Here is a 12,490-nt window from a genome sequence, read left to right as displayed (position 1 = left end):
TTTTTTTTGGCCACACCACGCGGCTTGCAGGATCTTAGTTCCCTGACCAGGGATCAAACCCGTGCCCCCTACAGTGGAAGTGCGGAGTCCTAACCACTGGACCACCAGGGAATTCCCTGTTTCTGATACTCTTCAGTCAAAAAACAGATGTCATTACTATCCAATGGCTGCTTTGAAATGTGTCACATAATAGACAAAGCAAAATTGGCATATAATAGGGTTGAAACAGATTGAAATTCATTGAGTTGACCAGATTGAATGAACATTCATTTTGGATAAAATACTGGAAGAAAAGCCTTAGCCTGGTAGATAATGGACATGAAAGACAGGTCTGAAATAGTAGCAATAATAATAATAACTTTTTTTTTTTAATATTTATTTGGCTGTGTTGGGTCTTAGTTGTGGCACGTGGGATCACTTTTTAGTTGTGGCATGTGGGATCTAGTTCCCTGACCAGGGATCGAACGTGGGCCCGCTGCATTGGGAGTGTGGAGTCTTAGCCGCTGGACCATTAGGGAAGTCCCAATACTAACTTTTTTTGAGCACTTTATATGTTTTATCTCACTGAATCTTCAAATAATTCACTGTAGTTTGTACTATAATTCTCATTTTTTAAAGTGAGGAAACCAAGCTATGGAGAGGTACTTAAAAGTCACAGAATAGTATGTGGTAGAGTTGGAATCCAAACTTACTACAGAACTCTTGCTCTTAAACCACTACTTTATGTTCTTGCCCTTTGTCCTGTTCCACCTGAGGGGTAGGATTTGGTCCCAGGCACTCTTCTCAAAGATATGTTAGGCATCTTTTTAGACAAAATTATTAGAGTGTTAGAGGGTCACTTAAAGCAGGAAGACTACATCAGGAAATAACTGTTTACCTGCAGAACAGATGGGATTCTCTCCTGAGGTTCTGAACCTAAAAAGAGGAAGAAAGTATGTTGAATACAATTAGATACCCACATCTATTTGCAAAGCTACCAAAACTTGTATGCTCCTCATTAAGGATATATCAATGCTACATATTTCCTTATTTCCTCCTTCTCTTCTTTCCATAAACATTATTAAGTACTTACTATGGGTCAATCTGTTAGGTCCTGAGGATGCAAAAGTAAGTAAAATGTCTCTATCTATGGTCTAGTTGGGAGAGAGATATGTAAACAGATGCGAGCCACAATACAGTGCTGATCCAGAACAAAATCATGTACAAGAGTTGGTGGAATACAAAGGAAAGCATGCTCATGAGGGGTGAAACTATTTGAAATGAGGTTTTAAAAATTAAGAACTATTCTCGATTATTTAGCCCCACAGGAAAAGCATTCTAGGCAGAGGTATGAAAGTAGTATATCTGGGGAACAGCAAGCAGGTGGATGTGAGTGGCACTTAAGCAGCAGGGAAGGGGGCAGGGTAAAAGAGGTAATCAGGGGTCAGGTTATGAAAACCTCAAACACTGTGCTAAGGAGTTTTGTCTGTACTTTGTGTGGGCAGTTTAATCACAAAAGTGATTTGATCAAGTTTAAGTTTTAGAAAGTTAACCCTGGCAATAGGTGAGCAATGAATAGGAAGACACGAAACTGAGGGAAGAGAACCAGTGAAGTCGTTCTTGCAATAGCCTTGCATTATTCGAACACATTTCAAAAGCAAGGCTGACAGGATTTATTTAAGAATTAGATGTAGAGTGAGAGAAACAACAGTGTCAAGGATGATTCCAAGGATTTTGTCCTGAGCAACTAGATGAATGGAGTTGTCATTTACTGAGAATGGGGAAGGAGTAAGTTTGCAGGGGAGTTAATGCTTGAGATGCTTAGTAAACATGTAAGTGGAGATGATGAAAGAAGAATGCTGTGTGAACCACCTAGTGGAATGCAAATATTAACTATATTTTTACTGTTATTAATATCCTTACCTCAAGAGGGAAAAGGCTTGCTTAAAAATGGTGTCATTCCTCAGACACAGCGCCTACAGCAAAATAGCCATGTTAGAACAATTGTAAGCATTTACAGATCTCCAAGTACCTCTTCACAAAGAGGCTAGAAACCCACAGTACACAAAACAAAATGGAACCAAGTCTCTTGTCTAGCAAAGAAACTGCCCTACAGTTAATACCAAACATGCAGGCAAACCAAGGCCATCTTCTTTCCTATTCCACCCACTAGAGAAAATGCTCGAAAAACAGAAGCCCAACCCCCCCGTACTACTTGGATTGCTTTTTCTTCACCCTATTTCCCCTTTCTAATTTGATTTATATTTTCTTTTTTTTAATACTTATTTATTTATTCATTTTCTTGGCTGCGTCAAGTCTTAGTTACAGCATGTGGGATCTTTCGTTGCAGCATGCGGACTTCTCTCTAGTTGTGGCATGCAGGTTTTCTCTCTCTAGTTGTGGCACACAGGCTCCAGGGTGCATGGGCTCTGTAGTTTGTGGCACATGAGCTCAGTAGTTGTGGCGCATGGGCTTAGTTGCCCCACAGCACGTGGGATCTTAGTTCCCTGACAAGGGATCGACCCTGCGTCCCCTACATTGGAAGGTGGATTCTTTACCACTGGACAACAGGGAAGTCCCTAATTTATATTTTCTAATATCAATCAACAACTATTATGTATGTGTCAAGCACAGTCGCCATGCAAGGGACTTTCTGAACTCTTCCCTAATTCTCAAAACACTGCAAGGCAATTTTACAGGTGAGGCAACTGAGGCCCATAGAATTTATATTCCAAGAAATTATAGCTAATAAGTGGCTAAGAGGACTGTTTTACTCCAAAGACTATGCCTCTATTACACCACACTCTCTTAATAATAATAATGATAACAATAATATAGCAACATGAACAAAACAATAATAATGAGAGAAGGCAGTTGCAGTGGCAGCTTCCCCCACTCTTCACAATCTTACCCCCAACAACCCAGTTATTTTAATCTCACTCTGCCCTGCCGGCACCCACTCAAAAGGTCACTGCTATAGGTTTACTAAGAGAGTGCTTAACATAGAGGAGTTCTTTTTATAAAGTAACTAGATAATAAATAATAAATGCCCTTAAGGTCCCATAACACAAAGAGAAAATCCTGTCCACTATGAGGAACAATTTCAGTTCCTTCAACATTTATGTCTTAAAAGCCTATTATGTGTAAAAGCCTTCAGAAACAAAGGAAAGTCTGAGAAACTGTCATAGACAAGAGGAGCCTAAGCAGACATGATGACTAAATGTAATATAATATACTGGATGGGATCCTACCTAGACCTGAAAAAGGACACTGGATTTTAAAAAATGAAAGAAATATGAATAAAGTATGGACTTAATAATAATATGTCAATATCAGTTCATTAATTATGAAAAATGTACCATACTAATGTAAGATAATAACAGGGAAAACTGGATATGAAGTATATGGGAATTCTTTGTACTATCTTTGCAACTTTTCTGTAATTCTAAAACTGTTCTAAATTTTATTTTTTTAAAGCCTATTATGGGGACTTCCCTGGTGGTCCAGTGGGTAGGACTCTGCGCTCCCAGTGCAGGGGGCCTGGGTTCGATCCCTGGCTTGGGAACTAGATCCTGCACACATGCCGCATCTAAGAGTTCACATGGCACAACTAAGAGTCCACATAACACAACTAGGAAGGCTGCATGCCACAACTAAGAAGCCTGCATGCCACAACTAAGAGCCCGCATGCTGCAACTAAGACCCGGCGCAGCCAAAATAAGTAAGTAAATAAATAAATATCTTTTTAAATTAAGAAAAAAAAGCCTGGACTTCCCTGGTGGCGCAGTGGTTAAGAATCCGCCTGCCAATGCACAGGACACGGGTTTGATCCCAGGTCCAGGAAGATTCCACATGCCGCGGAGCAACTAAGCCCGTGCACCACAACTACCGAGCCTGCACTCTACAGTCTGCAAGCTACAACCACTAAGCCTGCACACCACAACTACTGAAGCCCGCGTGCTCTAGAGTCCACGCGCTGCAACTACTGAGCCCATGTGCTTAGAGCCTGTGCTCCACAACAAGAGAAGTCACCACAACGAGAAGCACGCGCACTGCAACAAAGAGTAGCCCCCGCTCGCCGCAACTAGAGAAAGCCCACGCGCAGCAACGAAAACCCAATGATGCCAAAAATAAATAAAATTTTAAGAAATAAAAATAAATTTTTTAAAAAGCCTATTATGTGTCAACTACTGTGATGAATATGAAAGGGACTGTAAAAACAAAATATAACAACATGAATGAAATTGGAAACATTATGCTAAATAAAAGAAGCCAGTCACAAAGGGCCAATATTGTATGACTCCATTTATATGAAATAGCCAGAATAGGAAAATCTATAGAGAAAGAAAGACTAGTGGTTGCCTAGGGCTGGGGGGGGTCTGGGGAGCTGGGGATGCCAACTCAGGGATATGGGTTTTTTTCCTGGGGTGATGAAAATGTTCTAAAATTGATTGTAGTGATGGTTGCACAACTCTATAGATATTAAAAGCCATTGAATTGTATACTTTAAATGGACAAATTGTATGGTATATGACTTATATCTCAATAAAGCTGTTTAAAAAATGTAAGCACAACCCCTTATAGGAATTTGAATGGCTGAAGATATGAATACACATTTGTATTAAACAGCTAAGCAATACCACAGTATTATATGATTAAGTCAAAATAGGTGGCACAAACAACAAGCACCTCTGGCAGGGAATCCAGGTGTTGATGGCCAGGAGAAGTTCTTAGCTTTTGGGGTGCTACAGATCAGATATTGCTGATAATCTGCCCCAAATCATGAACCTTCTCCCCAGACAAATAAATATAGACACGAATATACAAAAGTTTGCATACTTAGCACAGGGAACTATAGTCTTATAATAACCTATAATGGAAAAGAATATGAAAAAGAATCTATATATATGTGTATATATACATATATATATAACTGAATCACTTTGCTGTACACCTGAAACACTGTAAATCAACTCTACTTCAATTTTTTAAAATGTAGTAGGTGGGGACTTCCCTGGTGGTCCAGTGGTTAAGACTCCACGCTCCCAATGCAAGGGGCACGGGTTCGATCCCTGGTCAGGGAACTAAGATCCCGCATGCCGCATGGCGTGGCCCAAAAAAAAAAAAAAATTAAAATGTAGTATGTAGAATCAAATAAATTAAGTAAGTAAGGGGGAAAAAAGTTTGCATACTACTTCAAGAGATTCACTGAAACTCTTAACATCACCCATAGGCCACTATGCTAAACCAAGAGATCCTCAAGGGCAAGAGTCATATCATCTTCCTGTTGTTTTAGTAAATAAATAAATGATTAGGAAGAAGTGAATGAATGACAATCATTGCTACCATTTATTACGACCCACATCTATTTTGCTGAGCACCTACCATGTGTCTAAATCATAATTCCATTACAGGATAAATATTATTATCCCATTTTACAGTTGAGGAAACTGAGATTAAGTAATTTACCCAAAGTCAAACAACTACTATCAGAACTAGCATAGGATCTTAGGTTTCTCTGACTCCAAGGCCTATAATTTTTCCACTATTCTACACCCTCTCTCCCATAAATGAATGTGTTAGTGTTTAGGAATTTAGGGGGGAAAATGATCAAATTTAGGAAAAGTGTCCCAGAGAATGTGAGGTCATGAAGATTGGGAAGGATATGAATAACAGAAGGAAGGACAAAGTATGCAGACAATCCTAAAAATGACAATTAAATCAGATACTAAAAGACTTTGTAAACATGTGTACAATATGCTTAACCTTTTCTTGGCCAGCATAAAAGACAGAGCAGGCAACTGGGAGCCCCAGGACACAGGAGCTCTGGCTGGCTCTGCCCCCACTGGTCACCATACTAGTGATTGGCTAGTAATTTTCCCCTCTCTGGACTTAGAACAGATGACTCTAACGTCCCTCCAGGTGCAAGATCTATCAACCACGACAAACAGAATAGAAATCAGAGTGAACAGAATGTATTCTTAAATGGGTCACTTCATACAGAAGAGGTATTGGATGGGAAGAAAGATCTAGATGAGACTGATTTTTCCTCACTTCAATTGTTCAGATTTCTGAGTCTCCACAATAGCTATGGATTTAATTATCTAAAAGGCAAACCTTTTTAAGGGTTGACAACTGTCTGGAAGACATTCAAACTGTGGTGTGAACTCTCCCTTTCAGCTCTGGGAAATGTGCTTCCTCTCCCCTGCAATGCTCGGCATCATTTATCAGGACAAAAGTAATCTATTTTGGGACTGTATCCACAAATACTCTCTCCCCGCAGTCAGCAAATGAAGAGCAGCTCCAGCTCCGGACCAAATGGAAGAGAAGGCCAGTGACTCTACTGAATGAATGAATGAGGACAGAGCTGTTGCAGTGGGTTGCAAAAATACTTGTCCCATGAGCTCGGGAGTCAGGAACCAGAAAAGGACTACACAGCTACTTAAGAACTGAAGTCACGGGGCAAAATCTATGGTGTGTGAGTAACTTCAGACAACAAAGCCCTGGGGTGGATGGTGACAGAAGTGGGTAAGGGGCCCATGAGGCAAGCAACTGTCTTATGAATATTAACAGAATATATTTGTATATCAACAAATATTATTTAAAATAGCATTGTTACTATCACTTATTGAGTACATCCTTTGTGCTAAGCACTTTGCTCAATCTTTACACCAATCCTCTAATAGAAGCATTGAAATAATTGCCTCTATTTATAGAGGAAAAAACAGAGGCTTAGGTAAATTGCCTAAAGTTATAGGTTTGGTAAGAGGTGCCAAGAATTCAAACCAAATCTGACTCTAAAACCCATGTTTTCCATTCTGCCATACTACCTCTCAAAAGAACAATACCAATTTAATAGCAGCGAAATTCATATAATAATGATAATAATAATAGCCTAAATAATCCTACCATTTGTTGAGAACCTGCTTTATGCCAAATATCATTTGCATTAACCCTCACAACCATTCTGTGAAGTAGATATTTCTACCCCCATTTTACTGTAAGGAAACCAAAGCTCAGAAATGTTAATTAATATGTCTGATGCACACAGCTAATAAGTGGTATTCAAGCTGACCTTTTCCTAAGTTCTTTCGAAATTGATTGCTTGTAATTTTTTCTTTGGCCATTCTCTTCTGAATGTGTTTAATATGGTGACTATCAAAGCCTGTCTTTACACTGAGTCTTTACAGCAGTTAGGAACACAGGTTATAGATTCACACAGACCTGGGTTTGAATATCAGCTCCTCCACGTTACTAGCTGTATGATCTTTCGCAAGTCACTTAAGAAATACTTGGGGCTTCCCTGGTGGCGCAGAGGTTGAGAGTCCGCCTGCCGATGCAGGGGACACGGGTTCGTGCCCTGGTCCGGGAAGATCCCACATGCCGCGGAGCGGCTGGGCCCGTGAGCCATGGCTGCTGAGCCTGCGCGTCCGGAGCCTGTGCTCCGCAACGGGAGAGGCCACAACAGTGAGAGGCCCGCGTACAGCAAAAAAAAAAAAAAAGAAAAAAGAAATACTTGGCCTCACATGCTATATCATTTCATTTATATGAAATGACCAGAACAGACAAATCCATAGAGACATAAAGTAGATGAGTCGTTACCAGGGGGTGGGCAGAGGGGGGAATTGAGGAGTAAATGCTTATGGGTACAACGTTTCTTTTTAGAATGATGAAAATGTTCTGGAATTAGTGATGATGGCTGAACAACTTTATGAATATACTAAAAACCACTAAATTAGCCGCTTTAAAAGGGTAAATATCATGGTACGTGAATTATATCTCAATTTTAAAAAGAAAGAGAGAGAGATTGAGAGGAAGGGAGGAAGAAAGGAATATCTGGCCTCACACCATATTGCTGGATGGCACTTCTAGGCCACAGCTGAGCTCTGTTAAGCCCAATTCCCTACCTTCCTCCAGGACTAAAATGTTTCAAAACAACTGTGGTCACTGAAATGTAAGCCCAATCCCCTACCATCTCCCCAACATCCCCATACTTCTCCTCACACTCTCCCTTGATACAAGCTCCCTCGCTTCTCTCCCTTCCAATTTCCTCTGGGCCCTCTGGAACTCCAAACGTGTTCTCATTTCAGGACCTTCGCACATGCTCTCCCAGTCTAAATTCTATTATTCTTTAAGTCTTAGTCATGTAACATCACCAAGAAAACTTTCTTGACTGCTCAGAGTTACTTGAATTCTGCCGTTATACACACCATATAGCACACAGAATCTTTTTTTTTGAGGCATTTATCACAATTAGTTAAGTAATTATACTTTTTTTATTGAAGTATAGTTGATTTACAATATTGTGCTAGTTTCAGGTATACAGCAAAAGGTAGTTGTATGTTTAATTAGTCTATTTTGCTGGAAATATAAGCTCCTTGAAGACAGGAACTACTACATCCCAGCATCTAGCATACTCTCTGGCACATAGCAAGTGCACAATAAATATTTGCTGATCAAATTAGTAAATCTCTCCAAACCTCACTTCCTTATCTCTAAACAGGTTATAAAGCAACTCATATAATAAGAACCTGCTGTATAAAAAAATAAGTTAAATAAAAAAAACTCATACAGTTGTTGATACTATTAAATTAGATATTATATGAAAAGGACTTAGCAAGTGCAAGGCACATTGTTAACGGTCAAATTGGGAGCAGTGACAATAACTGTGGTGATTGTTCAGTTCCTCATTTATTGAACAATATGTACTTTAGTATGTGACAAGTGCTGAAGATAAAACCATGAACAAAATAGAGAAATGTCCCTGTCCTCCAGAACTTACAGTCTAGTAGCGACCAGGAAATAGCCAACTTCTTGACCATTTTGCTGGGCTTTTGGACTCCCTGCCCTGCTAGGCCCTCTGAAATTTCTGTCCTCCTGTTTCATATCTTCTTATATCCTCCTAATTCATGTCTGTTGATTTGTCATTTTTTTCAATCCTCACTGCTATTTGTTCATATGAACTCTGCTCCATGTTAGCCTTCAGCGTTTCATTTGAAAACATCTTACTATGTGATCAGTCCCCAAGGTTGCTCCCTCTGGACTGGTAAGGCTAGCATATCTTTTGTGATCACCACCACTCCCCTAATCATATCCTTGTGGTTCAAGGGTATGGTAATCCCCGAAAAGAATGGTAATCTGAGGGTGAGTGACATCCAGACCTGAGCTTGACACTCCAACACCATCCATTTTCTCTGCAAAGTAACTCAGCAGGTGAGTCACTACCAATTTCCTGTGCATGTTGACTTCCACAGGCACCATCCTTCCATCTTGATCAAACAATGTTTTCTGAAGTCTGATGACTATCAGCATTAGTGTCTTAATTGGATCAATGCTGCTTTACTACTTCTGTTAACCTAAAGAGGTATGTGATCCCACCCAGTTTTATTCCAGTAAAGCTGAGCTTCTCACTCATCTAAAATTTGAAATGATTTCTTAGGGTCCCAGGCACTGAGCTAAGAGTTTGAAGTTCTAGTCCCAGCTCTACTGTGTACTTACCACATAATGTCAACATTTTTTCATTCACTTATTCATTCAATATTTATCAGGTCAAGTACACTGTAGACTGCATATATACAGACATGAAGAAAATACAGTTGCCTACCCTCAATCTTTCTTTTTTCTTTAATTTTTTATTTTATTTTATTTTTATTTATTTATTTTTGGTTGCATTGGGTCTTCATTGCTGCATGCAGGCTTTCTCTAGTTGCGGCGAGTGGGGGCTACTCTTTGTTGTGGTGCGTGGGTTTCTCATTGCGGTGGCTTCTCTTGTTGCAGAGCATGGGCTCTAGGAGCACAGGCTTCAGTAGTTGTGGCATGTGGGCTCAGTAGTTGTGGCTCGCAGGCTCTACAGCGCAGGCTCAGTAGTTGTGGCGCACAGGCTTAGTTGCTCCACGGCATGTGGGATCTTCCCGGAGCAGGGCTCGAACCCGTGTCCCCTGGATTGGCAGGCGGATTCTAACTACTGGGCCACCAGGGAAGTCCCTACCCTCAATCTTGCTAATGAGGAAAGTAGATGTGCAAATTATTTATTACACTGAAATGAGATCAGTATAATGGGCTGCACAGGTCACAAAGAAGGGAAGGACTGACAACTGGGAAGGTCAAGGAAGGTTTTCATTCCTCATTTCACAGATGAGAGAAACCAAGATTATTATCAAATTAGGGAGATGCAAAATACTCAGAAGAGGAAAGGCAGTGGGGTTTTAGGAGGGGTAGAAAATCTAGGCTCCAGTTCAGCACTACCACAAAAGAGACTGTTGACCTATAAGCAAGGCATTCGTTCATTCAGGCATTTGGTAAAGCATTTGAGAACCTATTATGTACCAGACACTGCACCAGTAGTTTCCACCTCCTTATCTGTTGTGTCTGCCAGGATTATCTCATATCATGAAGCTCAAATAAAATTATGGAAATGAAAGCAGTTTATTAACTATAGAATAATATCAATATTCCTATTTGTATAGTCCTTCACACTTAGAAAATACTCTTACATTATCTTCTATAATCTTTACAACAATTCCATATGATGGGCACCATTATCTGCATTTACAGATAAGAAACTGAAGCACAGCGAGGTCAAATAACCTGCCTAAGGTCACACAGCTAGCAAGAGATAGAACACAGGTCTGATGCAAATCCCATGTGTTTTCCTTATAAATGTAAAGCATTAACTAACACTTCCAGACAGGCTGAGACAAGGATGGTCACAGGACTGCATATGATTAGATGCCAAAAGATAATACCAGCTAAGAGTTCAAAAAATAAACAAGCACTTTGGCTGGAATGGTCTGAAAGCTTTTAAGGAAAAGATGAGACCTGAGCTGGGCCTTGAACCATGGAGCATTTGGATAGGTGGTGAAAAAGGTGAGGGCATTCCAAGTGAGAAAGCTCCACAAGATCAAAGATTAGGAATTCAGCATTTGGTAAATAAAGAAGAGACTACCTGGCCAAAGCAATAGGGCAGAACGGAAGAGTGAAGTCAGTAACAAAGGAGTCTGGAAGGGAACAGTGGCATCAGACCCAGACGGGCCCTATATGCCCTTGTATCTTTAGGTGATAGCCTATGACAGATTTCCATGGGCTCTTCAGGAGTATAGAATGGCCAAAAACAGCATTCCCTGAACAATGATCCCTCCCTTTCAGCATTCCTCAGAATCAAGGCTCTTAGAGCAGGAGCATGGAGCCACCAATCTGACCATCTTTAACAGTTAAATTTTAAAACTTTGATTTTTTTCTATTATCTTTTCACCAGATCTAGTTAAATTCTCACAATTTGGCTAAAGTGAACAACAGAGAGTTACTTCATTAAGGATGAAGTGAGGTTTGGGATCTTAAGGAAACAAACCTAGAGACATTCAGGGGCTGCCCCAAAGTTAGGACCAGTAGATCCATGAGCAGCAATGATCATGCTGTGTATCATGGAGTAGTCTCCAAATTAATGCCTTGAATAAAATTTTAACATGAATTGCTAAAAAAAAAAAAGTCATTATTCTAAGCAGCATGGTACAACTGAAAAAGCACAGCTGAAATCTGTTAAGAGAACAAGGGAAAGTCAAGGAATGCTTTACGTGGTTCACACGGTTTTACTGCAGTCACGTAATTAAGGTTTTGTAAGTAAAAATATTTTTTTATTATTACCCTTCCCTTGTCACCAAGTAGCCTCACATCCCAATCTGTTCAGCGAGTCAAAACGGTATTCTTAGAAAAAAATCTGGAAGCTGATGACCTAAAGCAAAAATAAAATGACCTGCTCAATGTCGTACATATTATTTGGACCTATTCCGCTGTGATTCCCATTGCGGGGCTCCAGCCAATGCGAGGCGAGGGTAGCGCGAAGGGGGGCGTGGCGCGCGGGTTAACGCCCCGGGAGCAGACGACTAAGCGCAACCCTTTGACAAGGCGCCGCACGTGCTTCTGGGAAGAGCCTTGTTCTCTCCCAAGTCTCTTACCCGGATGTCTGCAGCAGCGTGAGAGCCCTGCGGCCACCTCGCAGCTCAGCTCTTTTCACCACCTCCCCCGCGCCCAGCGTGCGTGGAACCTACGTTACCTTTCCCAGAGCTCTATTCATCCTTTGCTGCTGCGCGGCCTGTAATTGTGCCAGCTGAAGATCGGCCCAAGAAGCCGCGACCGCTGGGCGTCCGAAAACACTGACGGAACGGCCTCGATCCGGTCCGGTAACAATATCCGACCGAGGCTCACTCAACTCCCGCAGCACCTTGGTTCCGGCAGCTTATGAGACTCAGTGTCTAGAAGTCGCCCACTACAGCTCAAGTGTCACCATCACTGCGAATTCTCCGGACAGAATGAATTGCCATCTCTGTGTTACCCCAATACTTTACACACAATTCTGCTATTTCATCTGCCATACTATGTATTAATTATTTGTTACTTTCTCTTTCCCGTGTTTGATTGCGAGTTCCTCAGGGACTGAAATTCTGCCTGATTAATTCATTCCAGCGTCTAGCACTGGACGTGGAGATCTGACTTCTAACCTCTATTTAAAAGCTGA

General features: G+C 40.9%; 1 protein-coding gene across 2 annotated transcripts in view; it reads right to left on the bottom strand.

Moving 5' to 3' along the window:
* MRPL48 (mitochondrial ribosomal protein L48) overlaps nucleotides 1–12,143 on the bottom strand; it is a 57,664-nt gene extending 45,521 nt beyond the window's left edge. For both annotated transcript variants that reach the window (XR_013829325.1, XM_079928538.1), the window contains exons 1-3: nucleotides 12,029–12,143; nucleotides 1,903–1,955; nucleotides 878–915 (exon numbers count right to left, since the gene is read on the bottom strand). Coding sequence is in view for 1 of the 2 variants with exons in the window: in XM_079928538.1 (XP_079784664.1) it covers nucleotides 878–915; nucleotides 1,903–1,955; nucleotides 12,029–12,049 (112 nt within the window). In the remaining variant the exon portion in view is untranslated. The remainder of the gene's footprint in view (nucleotides 1–877; nucleotides 916–1,902; nucleotides 1,956–12,028) is intronic.
* Between the last annotated feature and the right edge of the window lie 347 nt (nucleotides 12,144–12,490).

This window comes from Stenella coeruleoalba, assembly GCF_951394435.1.
Source record: "Stenella coeruleoalba genome assembly, chromosome: 8".
Classification (NCBI taxonomy): domain Eukaryota; kingdom Metazoa; phylum Chordata; class Mammalia; order Artiodactyla; family Delphinidae; genus Stenella; species Stenella coeruleoalba.
The sequence above is the reverse complement of the archived record's forward strand: the minus strand, read 5'-3'. Positions and strand labels throughout refer to the sequence as shown.